The 22264-nt window shown below is 34.4% G+C and overlaps 1 protein-coding gene and 1 long non-coding RNA gene across 3 annotated transcripts; both read left to right on the forward strand.

Annotated features, from left to right (window-relative positions):
- On the forward strand, positions 9400 to 12675 carry LOC109226733. Of its 2 annotated transcripts, none has more exons than XR_002068117.1 (4): positions 9400 to 9810; positions 9893 to 11151; positions 11372 to 11654; positions 12420 to 12675. It is a non-coding gene; the product is annotated as an uncharacterized LOC109226733 (long non-coding RNA). The 2 variants fall into 2 exon arrangements; XR_002068116.1 differs by having other exon boundaries at positions 9902 to 11151.
- On the forward strand, positions 16957 to 19240 carry LOC109227710. Its single transcript, XM_019392908.1, has 6 exons — positions 16957 to 17348; positions 17757 to 18148; positions 18239 to 18310; positions 18398 to 18457; positions 18518 to 19008; positions 19178 to 19240. The coding sequence occupies exons 1-6, from the start codon at positions 16957 to 16959 to the stop codon at positions 19238 to 19240; spliced, it is 1470 nt and encodes a 489-aa protein (XP_019248453.1).

Below are 22264 nucleotides of genomic sequence, written 5' to 3' on the forward strand. Positions count from 1 at the left end.
TTGCTACCATTTTTTAGAGGTGGGTGAAGAATCAGTCACTTCTTTTCCTTTTCCCCTCTTATCACTACGAACACCCTCACTCTCCTTTTCTTTTTCTCTTTTATTTTTACCTCCTCTCCTTCTTGACTCAGCCATTTCCACATCCACCACAGACCCAACCAATACAAATTGATTTTCCAAATTTTTGGCCAAATCAGAGATTACTTCCGTAGAAGGATTTTGCACAGATGTTACCTGCTCGGAATCGGAAGACCCAGTTCCTTCCCCCTCTCTCGCAGACTTGAAAGATTCATCAAAATTTTGGGAGTCTTGGGCTTGACTAGCCTGTAAATGTGCGTTTAATTTCCTTGAAAGCACACCTGTAGCCACAGTTTTTCGAGCAAGCATTTATGCTTTCCTTCTCCTAGGTTGAGGGGTAGTACTAGGTTGAGGAGTAGTTAAGGAATCGGAGGGGATAGATGGAGGAGGTGTACCAGGGTTATCTTGGGGGTTAGTCATTTTCTCTTGATTCTGTGAGAAAGAAGATGGGTGGGCTGAATTTTGGAAGAGAAGAGAAGAGAGAAAATGGTTTTTCGAAATCATTGGAAAGTGGTAGTGGTGATGATGATGAATTTAAAGGAGGAGGGTAATTAATACACAACGGCAGCTTTTAGTAGTCAAATAGAAGTCTAATCACCCTGAAATTTCAGTTTGAATAGGCGATTAGGCTTCCCTAGAATCTAGGCATTTTTAACACGGTCAAGATTCTTGTTGAAAAAGGTACTGGTTCAAACTTAAAAGGATAGGCTTTTGAAGTTTTTGGACATAGGTAAGACTCTGCTCATGAGTTAAATATTAGTATTTCAAATTGTGCAGAGTGTAGAAAACATACCTCGTTATTCAGATGAACCAGTACTGATGAACAAGGTTCTTCACTGAGAATCCTCTCGATCATGTCTCAATTTGCCAAAATAGAGAAAATGTTGTTAGAGATCAGTGACTCATATTAACACATGGAACAGGAGTATGCTATTACAGTATGAGACTAAGCAAAGATTAATCTAGTTAGTTACATAAGTTCTAGATTTTCTAACCAAATTTTTTTTCTATTTTTTTCATTGTGCATTCTAAATTGGTCCCATTAGGTGATCTTAATCATCCTTAATTCTAACCTGTTCCTTTCAAAGTTCTCTCTACTCAGTGCTTTTATAAAGATTTCGGCAATCTGCTTATCAGTAGCACAGAACTCTACAGTAATCAAGCCTTTCTCATAGTTGTCCCTCAAAAAATGGTGCCTAACAACTATGTAATTAGTTCTTTTATGATAAACCTGGTTCTTTGTCATACTAATAGCACTAGTGTTATCGTAAAAAATAAGGATACAACCAACATCAATTCCAAAATCCGTTAATTGATGTTTGATCCACAGCAATTGAGCACAACATGAAGCAGCAGCAACATATTCAGCTTCAGCAGTAGATAAGGCCACTGAATTTTGCTTTTTAGTAGCCCATGACACAAGACATGAACCAAGAAAGTGTGCATACCTGAGGTGCTCTTCCTGTCTACAAGGAAACCTGCATAGTCAGCGTCAGCATATCCCACTAGGTTAAATTGCTACCTTTTGGATACCAAAGGCAAAGGTCAGTGGTGCCTTTCAAGTATCTCAATATTCTCTTGACAGCGGTCAAATGGGATTCTTTTGGATTTGCTTGAAATCGAGCACAAAGCCTTACACTGAAAACAATGTCAGGTCTGCTAGCAGTAAGATAAAAAAGTGAACCAATCATTCCCCTATACAACTTCTGATCAATAGATGAACCAGGTTCATCTATGTCCATCTTTGTGGCTGTTGCAATAGGTGTATCGATTTCCTTTGATTCTTCCATTTTAAACTTCTTAAGCAACTATTTTACATATTTCTGCTGATGGATCATAGTTCCATTTGAGTTTTGTTTAATTTGTAAGCCTAAAAATAAATTAAGCTCACCCATCATACTCATTTCAAATTCATTCCCCATTAGTTTAGCAAATTCCTTACTTAGTTTTTCAAAAGTTGTTCCAAAAATTATGTCATCAACATATACCTGTACTACTAGAAGATCTTTACCTTTTTTCAACAAGAATAGAGTGTTATCAATTTTACCTCTCTTGTAGCCATGTTCAAGCAGAAATTTTGATAGTCTTTCATACCATGCTCTAAGAGCCTGCTTGAGTCCATAGAGTGCCTTGTCAAGTCTGTATACATGATCAAGACACTCCTTGCTTTCAAACCCTGGAGTTTGCTTGACAAACACTTCTTCCTTTAAGTAGCCATTGAGGAAGGCACTCTTGACGTCCATCTGGTGAAGAGTAAATTCCATGTATGCGACAAAGGCTTTGAGGAGTCTTATTGCTTCCAACCTTGCAACTGGAGCAAAGGTCTCATCATAGTCTATGCCCTCCTCTTCGCTATATCCTTGAACCACTAATCTTGCCTTGTTCCTTGTAACAGTTCCATCTTCATCAAGTTTGTTTCTGAAGACTTATTTTGTGCCACTCACTGATATGTCCTTGGGTCTTGGAACAAAATTCCAAACTTTACTCCTTTCAAACTAGTTGAGTTCATCTTGCAATGCATTTACCCAATATGCATCCTGCAAAGCCTCAGAAACATTTTTAGGTTCAATAAGAGATAAGAAAGCATCAAAAGCACAAAGATTCTTTAATGAAGATCTAGTTTTAATTGCAGAAGTTGGATCAGTAATTATATTCTCAATGGGATGAGAACTTTGATACTTGTAAGGTTTCACAATCAATTGGTTTCCGCTTCATGTTTCTCCCATGTTTTGTTGCTGTGGAACAGGCTCATGGATAGGTTCCATTGAGGTATTAGGTTCAGTTCCTCTTTGTCCAGTTCCCCCTGTCAGGTTGCCCTAGATGGAAAAACTTGTTCTATTGCATGTTCCTTCTTCTGGTGCAGCTTCAGCCTAGGCTGTGATTTCATTAAACTTTATACCAGCCTAATAGCTTCATCTTCATGTTCCCGTCTCTTAGAAAGAACATTAGTTTCATCAAAAACCACATGTACACTTTCTTCTACACACATAGTTCTTTTGTTGTACACTTTACAAGCTTTGCTATGTGAAAAATATCCCAAGAATACTCTCTCATCACTTCTGGGATCAAACTTACCTAGGGAGTCCTTTTCATTGTTGTGCACAAAGCACTTGTATCCAAATTCCCTAAGATGGGATATATTTGATTTTCTCCCTTTAAGTAACTCATAGTGAGTCTTCTCTACAAGAGGTCTAGTCATGCACATATTAATGATGTAACATGCAGTGTTTACAGCTTCTGCCCAGAAGCTATGGGGCAGTTTACTAGAAAGAAGCATAGTCCTAGCCATATATTCAAGTGTCCTATTCTTTCTTTCAACTACTCCATTTTGTTGTGGAGTCCTAGGGGCAGAAAAATTATGATCTATGCCATGCACATCACAAAATTCAGTAAACTTAGCATTTTCAAATTCAGTTCCATGATCAGACCTAATTGATGCAAGTTGATTACCTAGTTGTTTCTGCGTTTTTCTAACAAAAGAAGTAAACATGTCAAATGCTTCATCTTTAGATGTTAAAAATAATGTCCAAGTAAACCTAGAGTAATCATCAACAAGCACCATCACATATCTTTTACCACATCTGCTTAATGTTCTCATTAGACCACAGAGATTTATATGGACCAGTTCCATCGATCTGGTTGTGCTTACCACTTTCTTGCATTTAAAAGAGGATCTTAACTGCTTCCCACTTGCACAAGACTCACAATGTTTGTCTTCCTTAAACTTGATGTTAGGAAGCCCTATCACCAGGTCCTTAGAGACTAATTTGTTAAGTTGACTTAGACTTGCATGTCCAAGTCTTTGTGCCAGAGGAGGGGATCATTGTCCAACACACTTAAGCGAGAGAGTTCATTTTCAGAAAGAGTGGACAGATCTATAATGTATATATTGTTTACTCTTTTTCCCTGCAAAACAATCTTGTTAGTGGTAAGATTTATCACAAAATATTTGGTGGAGGTGAATGCTACCAAGTTACCTCTGTCACACAGTTGTGATACACTGATTAGGTTGTATTTCAAGCCATCTATCAAGTAGAAATTCTCAATTGAGTGTGAGTCTGTATTACCTACCTTTCCAACCCCAGTGATATCACCTTTCTTACCATTTCCAAAGGAGACATTACCTCCTTTGAGGTCCTCAAGTGAAAGGAACTGGTTCTTGCTTCCAGTCATATGCTTTGAGCAGCCACTATCCATGTACCATATTTTATTGCTCCCCTTCACTTGGACCTACAAAAGGAAATCAGGGGTTAGTCTTAGGAACCCAAACTAGTTTGGGTCCCTTTCTATAGGCAAAAGGGTGAATTAAATTCTTTTTAGCCCATCCTGGCAGCCTATTTTTTCCTTCAACAAATGTTTTGTTCTTTTGACTAGCCTTTTCTTTTGCAGTACGTTCACTTTTCTAGTGACCAATCTTACCACAGTGTGTGCATATTTTGTTCTCAGGAAGTGTGATGTTCTTGCTTTTGGGATCCCACTTAGGTGCAGGGGTCCCGTAGCCAAGTCCTCTCTTATTGCTACTATGGTGTTCTTGTAGCCATGAAAGTGCATCAGAGGACCTATTCCATTTACAAGTTCTGTCTAGCTCGTGCTTGACCTTGCTTAGATCTTACTTTAGGACTCTTATCTGCTCATCTCTTTTGTACAACTCATCTTTCATTTTTCCTAGATTTTCTTCTAAAGTGAGATGTGTGTGATCAGCTTTCTTTTTACCTGTTCCTAATTTCAGTTTTAAATTTTTAGATCTAAGCTCTAGCACAGTGGTGTCAAGTTCAAGAACCTGGTTCTTTAACTCGGCATTTTTACTATCACTTTCACTAGGCCTAAGTTCCAGATTTCTGTACTTAGCTTTCAAAATCACACATTCATTAGACACCTGTTCCTTTTCATTGTTTATGACCTCAAATTCATCAATGAAATCTAGAAGTAACTCAGATAGACTTTCTTTAGACAAAAACTTAATCTTGTCTTTGAGATAAATCACACTTACCTCAGATTCCTCATCAGATTCTCCAATGGCCATAAGTGCTTGTTCATCTCCATCTTCATCCTCCGAATCCTCACATGAGATTTCTCCCCAGGCAGCAACCATAGCCTTTGTTGATCCTTTGTTCTTCTTGGGATGAACTTGTTCCTTCTTCATGTTTCTTCGTTCAGCCCTGTCCTTTTTTCCATTTGATTTCCCACTGAGGACAGTTTTTGATGTGGTGATCAGTCTTACCACACTTGTAGCAGCCCTCGTTGGTCTGTTTTTCAAGAACACTTGGTTTGTTGTAGCTTGCACCTCTTGAAGAACCCTTTCCTCTCATTAGATACTTCTTGAACTCCTTTGTGATCATAGTCATTTCATCCTCTTCTAGATCAACACCTTCAGTGATTCTGAGAGCCAGGCTCATTTCCTTCTTGGGTGCATCCAACTTCATGGTCTGCCTTCTAAGTTCATAGTCAGTAAGATTTCCAATTAGCTCGTCCAACTTGAGAGTGGCAATGTTCTTTGATTCCTTAATTGCAGTGATTTTGCTTTCCCAAGTGACCGGCAAAACCCTTGTCAAATTTTTCTCAACTTTGTCTTCTTCAAGAATAACCCTTCCAAGAGACTTACATTCATTTGTTAGTGTGGTGAACCTTGTATACATCTCTTGGATGGTTTCTCCTTCCTTCATGGTGAAATTCTCATATTGAGAATACAACAGTGTTCCTCTTGATCTCTTCACTTGAGGAGTTCCTTCGTGAGCCACTTGCAGAGTGTCCCAGATTTCCTTAGCAGTGGTATAACTTTGAATTCTACTGTACTCGTCTGGGCCAAGTCCACACACAAGCTATTTCTTGGCCTTAGCATTCTTTTCCCACTTCCTCAAGTCCTCAGCATTGCAGTCAGCTCTTGTTTTTGGCACATCTACTCCTTCAGCATTCTTCTTCATAGTAGCCAGGGTACCATCAGTGACAATGTCCCATAGCTCATAGTCCTCTCCGATGATGTGATCTCTCATCCTGTTTTTCCACCAGGAGTAGTACTGGCCACTAAAGAGTACAGGCCTAGCAGTGGATTGCCCTTCCCAGGTTCCAGGTGGTGCACTCATCTTGATCTGTTCCTAAGGTGTTAGCCTCTTCAAGGATAACCTGCTCTGATACCTATTGATGTTTTATACTTCAATACCACACAAGAGGGGAGGGGTGATTTGTGTGGTGACCAATTTTTCGCTCTAACTGATTATAGAAGGACCTGGTTCTTCTAAGTGTTCCTTAACCTACTATTGCAAAAATAGTAAATGCGGAAGGTAAAGAACACAAGTATTTTACGTGAAAAACACCTGGCTCAAAAGGTGAAAAAACCATGACCTACTTTCCAGTAGGATTTTCCCAAACTCTCCACTAAAATCACTGAGCCAAAAACTACATTGACAAAAACTCTTTTGTAAACCTAGGACTAACTCTAATCCCGTTGTAGCACACAGCCTCTAACTGTTGCGATAACTTCAAGTTAACTCTAACTTGAAAACTCTAAGTACCTAATACAATTGCCTCTAGATAAAGCTGAAAGGTACAATATGAAACCACCTACTACAATTGAACTAGAATAAAAGACAGACACTTGGAACTGGTTCTTCTATCTGGTTCATGTAGCTTCAGGTTTCCACACTTGAATCACACACAAACTGCTTGCAAAATTGCCTTGCTATTTTGCTCTTAATTCACGTTTAACTTCTTCTTATGTGCGTCTCCTATAAAAGATAACAACACTGATATTTATAGAGTTAGTAAATAAAGATTAACTAGAATTCTGATGCTACTCTTCCTTGGTGGAAGAGTTCTAGTTGATCTCAACCTCTAACTCCTTCCCTTTCTCAAACCGTGTTCTCTTTGAGTAAGGAGTCCTTAAACTTATCAATTATGCAACCTTTTCGATCAGGAACAGGAGATATCAATTCTATCAAGTTAGGTTTATCTCCTTCACGTGCATCCCACACGCTCAAGTCTATCTGTATCTGTGCTCAACCAGGATGGACCTGGTTCATATCTAAGTTCCTTTGTGAGTCTTCAAAACTAACATTTACTTGGACCAACACCGGTGTAGAGCAAAGTGGACCACATCTCTTACCAAGACAATGCTGGAGGTAATGGTCGACCAAGTTCATGAAGGGCATATGCAAAACAAGTCTTTTAGCAAGAAGGGATGGAAATGCATTTGTGATGAGTTCCATAAAAGAACTGGTCTTACATGGGAGAAGGAGCAATTAAAGTATCGTTATGGTGCACTAAGAAAGCTGTTTAATCGCCCGACATATTTGTTTGTCATAACGTAATTACAGTGTAATTACAAGCGTACTATTTGGTTGTCAAACGTATTATTTGGTTGCACAAGCGTAATTACCATCAATTCTCCCCCCCTCCACTTCCCTTCCCCCCACCCCTCCCCCTCCCTCCCCTTAAGATTGAAGTGTGTAAATACACCCCTCTAATTACACCCAATTTTATGCTTACCAAATAATTATTTGGTTAGACAAATATACTAAACTGTGTAATTACACCCAACTATATCCCATGTGACTTTCCACACAGGCTCTAAAAGAGGCAAACTCAGTGTATTCTTACTATGTTACTCCCTCCGTTTCAATTTAGATAAGGTAGTTTGACTTGGCACGGAGTTTAAGAAAAAAGAATAAGACTTTTGAAACCTGTGATCTTAAAAGCTAAAGGAGTAAAAGCTTTGTGGGGTCATGATATTTATGTGGTTATAAAATTTTTTCATTAAGGGTAAAATAGGTAAAACGAAGAGTTTAAAGTTGAAGTATTTCCAAGTTTAGAAATATATCATTTATTTGGAACAGACTAAAAAGAAAAGTGTCTCATCTAATTTGAAAATGAGGGAGTATATTGTTTTCCGATTTCCGGTTGACTTTTCCTAGTCCTCAAGTTGTATCTTCAGCGAATTCTTCAGACCGTGTCAAAGAAAGTTCCTAGCTCCTCTCTGACCAAATCCTTTTATTCTTTATTCACAATATAACCAAATTGCCTTTCTACTTTATGAGAAAAATGACCGGTGGCTATTCCAATTAATGGACTTTCCCTATTCAGGCCACACTATAAATACACAAGCTTAATTGTTGTTTCTTCATATCCAAACTTTTCTCTTACACCCAAAGAAACACAATAACAAGAACACTTGATATCGTGTCAAGATTTCTAGCTTCTGAAAGCACTACAAGAAAGTGAGGATACGACGATATTTATTTAGTGACATTTGAAATAAGTGTCGGAAAACCGTAAAATTCATGTCATTTATGAACAAATGTCATATAAACTACGACATTTGATATAAAATGTCACAAAAATAACGACATTTGATACTAAGTGTCATAAAAATATGACATTTGATACAAAATGTCGTAATAACAACGACATTAATGAACAAATATCGTCAAAATTACGATATTTGATACCAAATGTCATAAAAATAATGACATTTGATATTAAATGTTGTAAAAAAGTGACATTTAATACAAAATATCGTAAAAACAACAACATTCATGAAGAAATGTAAAAACTACAACATTTGAGTCTAAATGTTGTAAAAAAAATAACATTTGATATAAGATTTCAATAAAACAACGACAATTGATACAAATACAAAGAAAAAATAAACAATGATATTTGATACAGAATATAGTAAAAACACGATGTTTGAACAAAATATCGTAAAAGTTATGACATTTGATACAAATGTCAAAAAGAAAAATGAGTTTTACTTTAGATGTCATATTATCAGTCGATCTTTACAAACATGTACATCTAATGTTGAATTTTTTTTGTATTTATTAGTTGTTAAATAATTCTTTGTCTATAATCAAAACATCATTATTTATATTATTATATTTTATATTGTAATATTTATCTTCTGGATAGACGAGTTATGTGATTGTCGATTAATGTCTTAAAAGTCCTTTTAGGACTCGTCCAAGACTCACTCTTGGGCGAGGCACTTGCTGCGACGACTCATGTGTGCGGCTTAGTTATTGATACTTATAAAAATATTCTAAATATTTTAGTTTTCTGTAAGTTTCTGTAAGCTTTTTTAATTTTTTAATGTACTTTCTATATTATTTATTATGTTACTTTTATAATTTAAAGATTCCCGTATTAAGTAAAATGTTAATCCTTCTAAAATAATGTTGCCGATTTAAAAAAAAAATTATGACTAAAATTCCAATGTTCCATAAAAAATGTTATTGCTACTACTTATTAGATGTTGAATTTAAAGATAAATATATAAAATTAACCTATATGTAGGACCGAGGAAACCTATATTTATAATTAACCACAATTGCCAACTAAAGGTCCAAAGATTAGCCGTTCTTAGGGCTCCTTTGTTAGAAGCACCTTCAAATCAACTCAATCCAATTTTAGTCAAATTTCATCTTTGTCTCTGAATATATTGCCTCACTACAAATTAGTGTTCTAAAAAAGTTGTATGGAGTGTATAGATTTAGAGGGAAACGATTTGGCGGCAAGAATTTTGGCTTCTCTCCTCTAAATTCTAAAAAATAGAGTTTCCTTTATTAGTTATAATTCTTCAAAAGACCTAATTTTTGCCTTCCACTATGCTATCGCAGTTACTTTGAGAAGGAGAAGATTTTGGGGCTGAGGCTTTTGAAGGGTTTTATCTGTTTTCTTCATGCCGCTAATTCTCCGCAAGATAGTGCAAATTCGAATATTTACAAGTACCCAGTTTAGGTAATAGTTTTTTTTTTTTTTTTTTTTTTTTTGGGTTGTTCAGATATTGTTTTTAAAAGAATTAGTGCATGTGAGATTCTAGTTTTTGCAGGTAACAAAAACAATGTTCTTGGAGCCTCCTCGCTAACTTCAATCGGATCGGATGGAAGTTAACAAATGGGTCTTCTTAAATGGTCCTACGCTCCTAGCCCTTATAATAGTCTCGGAGCCTCCTTGCTAAGTTTTAATTTCTGTTTGATCAATTGAAGTATGAAATCGAAAAAGTGAAAGTGAAAACAATTTGATCAATTGAAATATGAAATTGAAAAAGTGAAAGTGAAACTGTTCATTTAATCATTTTCTACTAGCGAGTAACTTAATTTGTTGTTGTTCATAGAATTAATTATTGATCAATGGTGTGAGGCAGCGAACTTAGAATAAATTGGAAACTGCTTGATTGCACCCATGTTTGCACCATTACAGTGATACACATATCGATTTTAGCTAACAATTTTCTTTCTTTTTCGTAATTGTTTGGATTTTGTTAAACAGAATACAAGGAACATAGATTTTTATAGGCAACTTTAACTTGTCAGGGTCTGAGTCTCTGAGACATAGTTGACTAATCGACGGATGAAAGAAAGTTTTTTTGGGTAGATCTTTAATTTGTTTTGTCTTTGCCATATTTCAAATATGAAATTGTTGTGTTCTGAAAGTTCTCACTAGGTTTGTTCTTTCCTAATTATTTATGCTGCTTAAGTTTGCTTGCAAATTATGTTTCTACTTAAATTACTGTATAGAAAGAATGGTGCTGTTTGAAAATGATTACATTAACATGATCTCAGTTAATAGTTCAATATAAAAGAGTCCTAAATTTTGTTCAATCAAATATTACTTTGATATTAGTTCTTTGGAAGTTTTATTCACTCAAGATGTTAATTTTGGTGTTCTATAGTTTGATTTTGCTTAATCATAGCACGAAATGGCATTTTAGCTCCATTAAGTCATAAAGATTGGAGGCTTGTGCCTGATATGGGCTCATATTAAGGTGCATAAAAAAAGAAAAAAAATTACATACTAAGATGCTTATTGCTTTTATGCTTTTATATATATGTGTGTGTGTGTGTGTGTGTGTGTTATATGTTTATGTTTACAGGAAAATATTGGTGCAACTGAGGATATGAGATATATTTTGATGATATCAGTTGGGACTATAAATGGAAAGAAAGGAAGGACGAGGGAAAAAGAACCGGCCATAAGCCATACGGCAACGATAATAAGCTCTTAGCTAAACATCCAGACAGGGTAGAAAATGATCAATGGCGTGCATTAGTTCATTATCGGAGCTCTAATGAAGCAGAGGTATTCCTGGAGCAGCAAGTATCTTTTTTTGTTGCCCTTAACACATGCTATTAGCTCATTCCTTAGGCTGATCATACTTTTTCCTTTGTACTTTTTTATACTTTTCCTCAGTCATTATTCACACTTTTTCTTTTTCTTTTTTCTTTTTAAAATTGGTTTTTGATTTGATGTTTGGTAGGGAATTGACTCTAATATATAAAATTGTGTCTTAATTTTCTAGGAAAAGGGCAAGAGGAACAAATAAAGCCGAACGAATCTGACTTTGCCACACACACCAGGAAGAAAAGTCATTCCCAAATTATAGATACGCATGCCTATTTGCCATCTGCTTTCTGTAATTTATATATCAATATTATTTTCTTGAATATTTTTTATACACCTTTTTCCTATTTAACCAGATGACAAAGAAGGATGGTGTAAAACCAAGTCGTATTGAAGTATTCACAAGAACATATATGAGAAAGAATGAACAACCAATAAATGAGATAGCTGGTGAAGTAATGGTAAATTCCTATTCTTTATATATATAAAGGTACTTTCATTGCATTACAAATTATAACTTTTCACTATTTTACTGTCCTTTCCAAAAAAAAAAAGAGAAAGAAATGAATTTACTTGCTAAGGTATGTCCTTGAGTTAAATGTCTCTGGAAGTGCTCCCAATAATGTGTATGCACAAGTTATGGGACCGGACACTCATTGGATTATTCGAATTCTAGGAAAAGGAGCAGCTCCAAGTTCTGTTTATGGCTTAGTATGTAAACAATCTCAGGCTGAGCAAAGAGATTTTGATAAAAGGGTTGAGGTAGAAGTTCAAAAAGCTACCTCTGCTATAAAAACTTAGATGGAGGAAAGGTTGTCTGAAGCTACCTTAGCTATACTTCATAAAGTATCTTTCATAAAATAAAAATTATTATGAGGTTTTATCTTATTTTATATCTTGTATTCTATTTCACTTTTGTAAACTATCAAAGTAACCAATATAATATTTCTTCTCGGGTTAATACAATCAAGAAGATTGGATTTAGTGAAGTACACATAAAAAAATGGGTAAGTATGAAAAATTCAAGATACTTTTTCTCTCTTTTCTTTTGCCTTATTTTCTTTCTTTCCTCTCAGCTGCTGCTATTATATTCATTATACAGTATGTTTGTTTTTTAGAATCCCATTCTGTTGTTTTTTCGCATCTCAATTTGTTATAATCGAAGAGGAAAGAATTCCTTTTATTATATAGTTATAATTGTTTTTTCTGTATGATTTTTTGTGCAGCATTTTGAAGGAGAATTACTGGCAATAAACCTTGACTAATGGAGAGGTGGTTTCAAAAAGCTTTGTTGCAGGATTTAGTCTAGAAGTGAAGAGAATTCATTCGAAAGTGATAATAACGTAGTTACATGTTGAAATTACTGTCTTTTATGATTTAGTTGGATTTGAATTTTACTTAGAGAATAAATCATTTGATTTGGCATCATCTATTTGTACAAAATACTTTTTAGATTGCTAATTTATTTTTTAAGTATTAAAAGGCATTTGTTTTACATATATTTTATTTTGTTGAAGGTTGACATTTGTGGATGTACAAATTGAATATAAAGTGTTATGATAAAACTAAATAGAGGATTATTATTAATATTTTAAAATTTTTGGTACCGACATTAATCTAAATGTTGTAACTTTTTATACGACATTTTGAAAAGTTTTGAAAAAAGTCACTAATCGTTTTTGACATTTATGTAAATGTAAATACAACATTTTCATAAATGTCGTAAATTTTCTTACTGACATTTTTAAAGGTTAAAAGTAAATGTCGTAAATTTCTTACTGACATTTACCTAAATATCGTAAAATAAATATCGTAACTTATCGACATTTACTTAAATGTCGTAAACTACATGTCGTAAATTTTTTACCGACATTTACTTAAGTGTCGAAAAATAAACGACATTGAAATTTACGACATTTGATACAAATGTAAAATAAATGTCGATAAACGAATTTGCGACATTTAAGAAGCTTAACATGACATTTAATAAATGTCGTCGTATCCTCACTTTCTTGTAGTGAAGTATTTTTTACTCTGTCATTATATATTCTTAAATCCGACCAGTACATATATATCTGAGCAGAAAAACTATGAAGAACATTATGAAGATTGTGCTTGTGCTTTCTATCATCATGTGCCTCCTTCTAACACCTACCGTCGCTCGTCGAGCTAGTAGTTCTGGTGCAACTACCACATTGGTCCCAGCAGCTCGTGCTGCGCGAAGAAGCAACAGCTCATCATCATCAACTACCTCCTTTGGATGGTCCTCCATGGCTATGGCTTTATTTGCTTATCTTACATTTGTTTACTTTTGAGCACTCGTCTATATTTACTTATAATAATATAATGTACATTCTTTAATATTTGGTAAGCAAGTGAGGGAGGAAGAAGTCATGTTTTTAATGAAGTGATTTGCATAGAATTAGTGTCCAGTATATTATCTTGCATGTTCAATATATTTATAAGGAGATCTTGGGTTATGTTTGGATACACCTGAAACACCTCAAAGTCTCCAGTACATATATAATTCCAATCAAACTATTAGGGGTGGCAAGTATGCGGGTCGCGTCGAATATGGGCGAGTTAAAAATGGATAATGTAAAAATAGATTATCCGATCCAACCATATTTAATACGTATAGAAAATGAGTTAACCGGCCATATTATCCATGGTTTTTTGAATATAATTCTCTCAAGCTTGAGGAACCCCCAATTTTAGTCTTTACAAACGAAAAAGGGCTAAAATTGACCCTTACCTATTCGCTTAGGTTTAAAGATACCTTTCGTCCACCTACTTTGTAAAAACTTCCCTTACCGTTATAAATCTGGCTCATTCATGCCCTTATTTCTCACGGACCTTTGCTGAATAAAAATTATTTTATTATATATGACGTGGCAATTGCTTATTGGCCAAAATTAAGAATCCTACTATAACCTAGATCTGATCCGTAAATAATCCACCCACGATCCATCTTAGTCGATCCAACCCGTTAAATCCTTTTTAGCCTCTCAAACACTCGATTCTATACCTGACTCATGATCCAATCATTTTTTGCTTTCATTTACCAAAATTTCATATTTTTCTTCCTATTAATTTATTATTGGGTACCTATCCCTTTCCATATTCATCTTTCCCAACTTAATAACCTTCGACAATTACCAACCAAATCACCGGCAACGAACTGTGAAGCTAATTTACTCACATGATTTCGAATTAACTTCAAAAAGCTACGGTATCACAACAAATATAACTTAGGCAAAAAGATAACTAATTAAACCATAAAATCTTAAAATAAACCAGTAATTTAATTAAAAAGAATACATGCTTCACTCATTTAAAAAAATGTTAATTTAAAAATTAAATTAAGGCTGAAAAATCTGAGTGGGGGAGGGAGATCTGTGGGTGTTGAAGGGTGAAGATCTAAAAGTTGGAGCCGACGGTGGTCCTCTATCGGCAATGGTGAGTTATTGAACTTTGGCTAAGGAGGAGAATGATTAGAGAAAATGCAGAGTGGGAGGTCAGGGATGGAAGAGGAGAAGTTGAGAAGTGAAGTTAGGGCATTTTAAAAAGCAGGTCATGGGTCGAGTATGGATATTTCTGGTCATGGAGTGGGCTAATAAGTGGATTTGGGATGAGATTTTAATTTAAGCCAATAGGAACTTAACACATAATAGTAATAAAAAAATTTCTTAATCAAAATAGGGCCGCTAGTTTCGAGGATATGAGTGGGCCGAAAAGTTGACGTTAGGGGCAATTTTTTTCAAAAAGACCACAATCATTTTCTTTGCAGAAATTGACTTCGAAATTTGACACGGCCCCAAGCCTTAGCAAATTAGATTCAATCGCCTCCAAACTTACGATTAAACTTTGTATTAATATTTCTAACAAGAAACTATGTTACCCATTTGATCTCTCACACAAATTTCAAATCTCGGATGAAATTCGATTTCTAAAAGAGAACCAATGACGCTTTCAATGGTGGAACTTGAAATTTCTCCACCCCAAGTTTTCAATTCAAACAACACGAACCAGTGCAACATGAGTCAATTTGGAAATCATTTTGGCTATTTTTTTCTTTAGCAAATCGTGCAAGAAAAGAAGAATATATGGTACAATAGCATACAAATAAAAATACAAATATCGCACAAATTTGAACAAATTTGGTACATCTATAGCAGCATACAAATTTGATACAACAACATACAAATTAAATACAAATTTCATACAACTGATCATACAATATACAATTTATTTATAACTTATCTACAATTTTCATATAATATTATGACAAATTTAATACAACTACAATAACATAAAATTTAAATACACTTTTCATATAATTTTTATACAATATGTCTTTGCATGTGAATTTTATGTAGTTTATATGCGCTTTCAAGAAAAGAAAAACAAAAATGTATTCAATATGTGGTCTTTTTGCCATCACCAATCACCATTCCCTTCTGAACATGGAAAAAGGAAAGCGACAGCTGAAAGTCAATGTACTACGCTCTTCAAACTGTACATTGAGCTCCAAAAAAACCTAAATAATCAGTCATTGAGCTTTTCATTCAAGATTTACAAGGGCGTTCAATAACTATTTGCAAGGAAAATGGCTATTGTTACAAATCTGAGATAACTGGTAACACAGTATATCTATTCAACAAATGTTTTGGCCGATTTTGCCTCCTTCAAACTCATTTAACCCATCCAACCCGTCCAAGGTTGGGCTGGTTATTGACCCGCCCATTCGTTGAACTCAGTTCATTACCAAATTCATCTCAATCCATCTAAAGTTGTGTTGATCTTTAGCACAAATTGATCCATGAGTAGCTTTGTCAAATTATCATTAAAATAATTTTTTTTTTTGTTTGATTTTGTTATATATGACCGTAACAAAAGAAAAAAAGTCTTTGTGATAATCAAACAATTTATTAGAAAGTAACATACATTAATTAAAGTTTGGTAAGAGTTGAGCTGGTTGGGCTATGACCCAAATTTTAGCCCTCTTGACCCAGCCCATCTTACCCCAAATAATTTTTGGGCGGATCAATAACCCGCCAATTTATTAAGAAAATTTTTCATAAAGCACCATCTTTTAGGTGTAATTAGCCATTTATAGATACCTTTTGCTATATTACGGATTATAGATACCTTTTATGTGGTTATTAGATGTATTTGATGTATTTAAGCTATTGTATTCATGAATACAATAGCAAAAATAGGCGTGAATTTTGGGAATCCAGCTAAGCTTGAGATGTATTCAGATGTATTCAGGCGTTATTAGCGTGAAAACAGTAACGTATTTCGCGTATAATATGGAAGGGTGAACTTGTTTAAAACGGAAAGGGAATCAATTCACCTGATATTCTCCTAATTTAACTCAACTAACACAAACTATTGCCCATAAATATGTATTCTTCCATCACGATTCAAGAAGAAAAATAGCGAAAACCAGAGCAACATCTAAATTTCAGTTCTCCCTTTTTTCTGTACCCAGTTCACTTTTCAATCATGAAACAGTGCGATTGATACAATTGGATACAGAATACGGTATAATTCCATTATAAATATGGCAAGTTTAACAGTGTTGTTGTGGCATTAGTGGAACGGTGAGAGCAATTACGTCGAATATTCAAGGGAATACTGATAAAGGAGTATGCGTCGTATAATGATTTGGTTGCGTCAATTTCTCATCAACTCGGCATAGATTTGAGCTCAAAGTCCATTAAAATTCAATACAAAGTAGAAGGGAATAGCACGCCAATGGAAATACACAATGACATGGGTTACAGGGTTTATGTAGAGTTGAAAAAAGAGAACAGAGAATTCGGGATGTATCCTTTGTGCATAACAACGATTAAAAAAGAACTTGTATCCGGTGGTAGTTTAATTCAAGGCGATATTGTGCAAATAGACGAATCACTTCAAATGTATGATTCCGGTACAGATGATACGCTTGCTCTAGATTTTGTCAATTCAGGAGAAGCAATTGGGGTGTTTGAACTGGACAAGGATTTGATAATTTCAAAAACTAATCAAAGGGAGGTTATGGTTGGCCAAGTATATAAGGATAAGGCTACATTGAAAGAGGTGATGGAGAATTATGCTATATCTCAAAGGTTTCAATTCCGGGTTGATAGGTCGAATGCTGACAGGTTTGAGTGTATTTAATTATTCTTTAATTTTTTGTATATTGTATTATTGGTTGGAGTTGTAAGCTATACGTTGATTTGTTTATGCGTATTTGTGGATTTTCACTTGATCTTCACTGATGTGGTTAACTATTTGTTTATGATCTTTAAATACATGTATTCGTATGTATTTTACTGGTATAAACTTATTACAGTGGCTCTCATTATTTTCCTATTTTGTTTACTAGCTGTATTTAAGTGTATGCATATAACTATAATTGTATTCAGTTGTATTTAAATGTATACCATTTTATATATTTGTGTTGTATAATAATTTATATATATAGATGTCAGAATGTATTCATGTGTATATGAGTGCATTTTTGGTAAACATTTATGCTAATCATACGTATAATGATAAATTCTTTGCAGCTATGCATTATTATGTATGTTAGAAGATTGTGAATGGAGGTTTAAGGCTTCGAGCATTAACAAATCAGAACTATTCAAAGTGAGAGAGTTCATTGATGACCATACATGTCCGCTGAAGGACAAGGTGTATGAGCAGCGACAGGCAAATAGCAGCCTTATAGGTGGTATGATTAGGCCTAAGCTTACTAATCATAAGAGGAAATACACCCCAAAGGATATTATTGATGACGTGAAATCATATTTAAGTGTAGATGTTAGCTACATGTTGGCGTGGCGGGCTAAAGAAAAGGCAATAAATTTTTTGAGAGGTGAACCGGCTGATTCATACAAAAAAATTACCAGGATACTTATATACAATGGATATGACATATCCAGGTTCGCACATCAGAATGGTAAAATCGCCCAAAAATGAGTTCATGTATATGTATATATATCTTTGTATGCCTTTATAAAGGGGTTTGATCATTGTAAACCCATTGTAGTTGTGGATGGAAGTCACCTAAAATCTTACTACACCAGGACATTCATCTCGGCAAGCACGTTGGATGGTGCAGGTGAGTACGTGAATTATAATAAATTTTGTTAATATTTTAAAGATTGAAATACATGTTTTAAAAACATGTATTCAATTGTCTTTACAGGTCATATATTGCCACTAGCATATGGTGTTATTGATTCAGAGAACGATGCTGCTTGGACGTGTTTTTTTTAGCAATTCAAGATACCATACGGTGACAGGGAAAACATGTGCATCGTTTCAGATAGAAATGAGAGTACCATTAAATCTGTATCGAGAGTGTATCCAGATGTACCATATTTTGCCTGTATATGGCATCTATGGAACAACGTATATAAGAAATTCAAAAAGAGCCATGCAAAGTTGAGCGAGATATACTTCTCGATGGCAAAAGCATACACACCAGCTGAATTTGACAGTCTGATGGAGAAGGTGGAGAAGGTAGATATTAGGGTGAAGGAATACTTGGAGTTAGCTGGATACGAGAAGTGGGCTAGGTTGTATGCACCTGTTAACAGGGGATGGACCATGACGTCAAATATTGCTGAGTCAATCAATGTCGCACTAGTATCACCAAGGGAATTGTCAATATACGACTTCCTCGAAGAAGTTAGGAAGATGTTTGGACGTTGGAATTGCAGTAACAGCAAAGAAGCTACACAGACATACACAACTCTTGGAAAAAAATACCAAGAGATGCTGACTTTGAATGAGGCAATGTCTACACGCATGGCTGTAAGTTTCATTTTAATGTCATTGTATCATATATTAAGCTATTTCTTTAGATAGCTTAATTGTTTTCTAAAATAACTTATACAGAATTTTTTAGACATACGTATTCAGTTGTATTGTCATGCAGTAGCCTTATAATTTTTTTTTAAATGGCATCATTATTCTTATACAGCTGTATTTTACTGATTCAAATGTATTTTACTGTATTCAAATGTATTTTAAAACTTCACAGTAATTGTAACCAACAGATGTATATCAGTACTATGTATCTAGTTGCCTCATTAGTCTTTGAATAACAACATGTATTTAAATATATTCCGATGTATTTTCTTTTCTAGCTGCCTAAAGTTAAGCTAGATGTTTGATGTATTTTATTTAGATGTATTCATAAGCTAAGACGTAATTACGTTTAGTTATAGTACTCGACTTCTACTTACATTATAGTANCGAACGTGTAGAAATGCTCCACGTAGGATTTAGTTAACACTCTGACATGTATTAGTGCTCCAACGATTTGTCATTACTTCTGATGACATTGTGAAGTAATAAATTTTGAAATGCCTTTCGTGAATAGATGATGGATACATTTAGTTGTAGTATAGTGTTGAATACATTCATTAAATACAACCTTCTCAACATCATCTTAGACAAATTATTATAGACAGTGCATATGTTGTATATACATAACTAATCAAAATAAATCGGAATACAACTATATACTCAGCTATAATATAACAAATTCAATAAATACATATAACCTGAGTAAGTAAAATACATACATCAAGTTGAGTACATACGTAAAAACCTGAAGCATAAATTTTGAAATGCCTTTCGTGAATAGATGTTGGGTGCACACAGTTGTAGTATAGTGTTGAATACATTCAAATACAACCTTCTCAACATCATCATAGACAAATTATTATAGACAGTACATAACCTGAAGCATACAGTTACTGACTTTCAATGACTTTGATAAGCCAAGCAACTGAAAAGTAATACACATTTATATGACATGTTTAATACGTATGAATATATCCTGTAAGATACATACGATAGAAACTGTAGATTAAGCATGAATACTTATGAACAAAACAATGAAACATAGATTGAAAAGTTGCAATTGTCATACATGAACACTGTTGATAAAGTGATTAAAACATTGGTTTTTCTAACTGAATACCATCTTCTGTCAAAAAGATATTCTAAAAAACAGTATTCACCTAAAACAACATACCAAAACTACATTCACCTAGAGCTACTCTAACATTATCTGTAACTTTGAATCTGACTCAGTGATTTGCCTAGCAATCTTTGAGGGTGCTTCATTCTCACTTATGGTTTCAGCGTCTATCTTCCGCATAGCATAGTCCCAGAGGAGAGTACCATATCTTTGACGGAGTAGATTAGAATCAAATGTTGTTTGTGGAATCTCACCAAGAGTGCTCAGAAACTCTGCGTATGCCGCAACATGCACCCCACAATTCCTGAAAAATGTTGATTGAAACAATTAAAAATAATTCATACAATTAGAGTTTTAAAATGATACAAGAATGATGATTGAATACATATATGCTCCCAGCTTTTTGTTGAGGCAGATTTGATATGAAAACAACTTCAAAAGGGATCATTATGTGACTTGTCAGTGTATGCTGAGTAAGTAGACCAATCTATGCCTTGACTATCTCTGTAAAAGCCACTGATTGATAGATACAGAGGTACAAGCTTAGCTAGCTTATCTATCTCAGAAGCTACATAGGCATCATGAACTGCAAATCTGTACGAGTTATACACTTTGATACATCTCTCCTTGAATGAGACAACAGCCAATATCCAGTGTAGTTTGTCCTTCAAGTTGACTGGTATGAATACATTATCAACAGTATGCCAAGGTACATTAGCTAGCAATCTGTAGCCCCTTATGTACTCACATACCACATCCTCTTCTTTGGCTACATTTGCATTACTATCTGTATCAGCATACCTGTCGAAGATTTCTGCGATTCTTGTCTTGAATATACAATCAACAGTTGTATACTTGAAGTTACTTGTTTGGTTGTACTTTTCCTTCTTTCTCAGATAGTAGAATATGACATCAATATGCTATACACAAATTTAATTACATAGTGTTAGTGCAATGAATCAAATTAAGAAAAAGAAATAGTATATGATAAGTTAAAAAACACTTCCAGATTCAAGAATAATACATTTGAATACATTAAAATACATCTGAATACAGTAAAATACAGCAGTTATTTAAGAATAATGATGCCATTAAATACATCATACAGACTCAGTTAAATACATTTGTTATTTACAACTATAGAGTGATGTTAAAATACATCTATAATCCATTTAAATACATGTTGTTATTCACATATAATGAGGCAATTAAATGCATAGTAATGCTATACATCTGTTAGGTGCAATTAATCTGAACTTTTAAAATATAGCTGAATACAGTAAAATACAGCAGTTACTTAAGAATAATGATGCCATTAAATACATCATATATATTCAGTTAAATACGTATGTTATTTACAACTACAGAGTGATGTTAAAATACATCTACAATCCATTTAAATACATGTTCTTATTCACATATAATGATGCAATTAAATACATAGTAATGCTATACATATGTTAGTTATAATTAATCTGAACTTTTAAAATACATCTGAATACAGTAAAATACAGCAGTTACCTCTGAGTACAATTGAATACATAAAAGTAATGTAAGTCAAATTTGTGTAAGCTCAATTTGTGAATTATACAATTAGACAAAACAATAATAAAGAAATAAATTATAGTGGAGTTGGAAGGGGTAAAACTTACGTTGTCATCCCATAGCTTTTCGTCAAACGATAGAAGGTAAAACCAATTTTTTGAATTGACTTGATCAACTCCAAAATCCAATGGTATATGAAGTGTTGACTTGTTCTTCTTGTAATGGTCTTCCAAATTACTTCTACAAGTATGATATAAAAAAATATTATATCCATTTTTAAAAATATAAATACTTAATTGTAACGACCCGGCCGGTCATTTTTGGAATTTACGCCCCGATCCCCTGTTAACTGCTTCCCCTAAGTTCATTTCTGCTATTTTGGTTTGCCGGGACGTTCGGTGTTGGGATTCGGAGTGTTTTGGGACACTTAGTCCCTAAATGAGAGCTTAAGAGTTGAAAAATGGTCTGTAATCGGGACAGTGTGAAGACGACCTCGGAATGGAAGTCCGATGGTTCCGTTAGCTCCGTTAGGTG

Source organism: Nicotiana attenuata, chromosome 6, assembly GCF_001879085.1.
Source record: "Nicotiana attenuata strain UT chromosome 6, NIATTr2, whole genome shotgun sequence".
Taxonomy (NCBI): domain Eukaryota; kingdom Viridiplantae; phylum Streptophyta; class Magnoliopsida; order Solanales; family Solanaceae; genus Nicotiana; species Nicotiana attenuata.

Excerpts from the sequence above, each read along its gene's own strand:
- LOC109227710 (XM_019392908.1), top strand. The coding sequence starts at position 16,957 with ATGGAAATACACAATGACATGGGTTACAGGGTTTATGTAGAGTTGAAA. Across the intron at positions 18,149-18,238 it reads CAGGTTCGCACATCAGAATG|TTGTGGATGGAAGTCACCTA; the intron begins GTAAAATCGCCC and ends AACCCATTGTAG. Across the intron at positions 18,458-18,517 it reads GAACGATGCTGCTTGGACGT|ATAGAAATGAGAGTACCATT; the intron begins GTTTTTTTTAGC and ends GCATCGTTTCAG.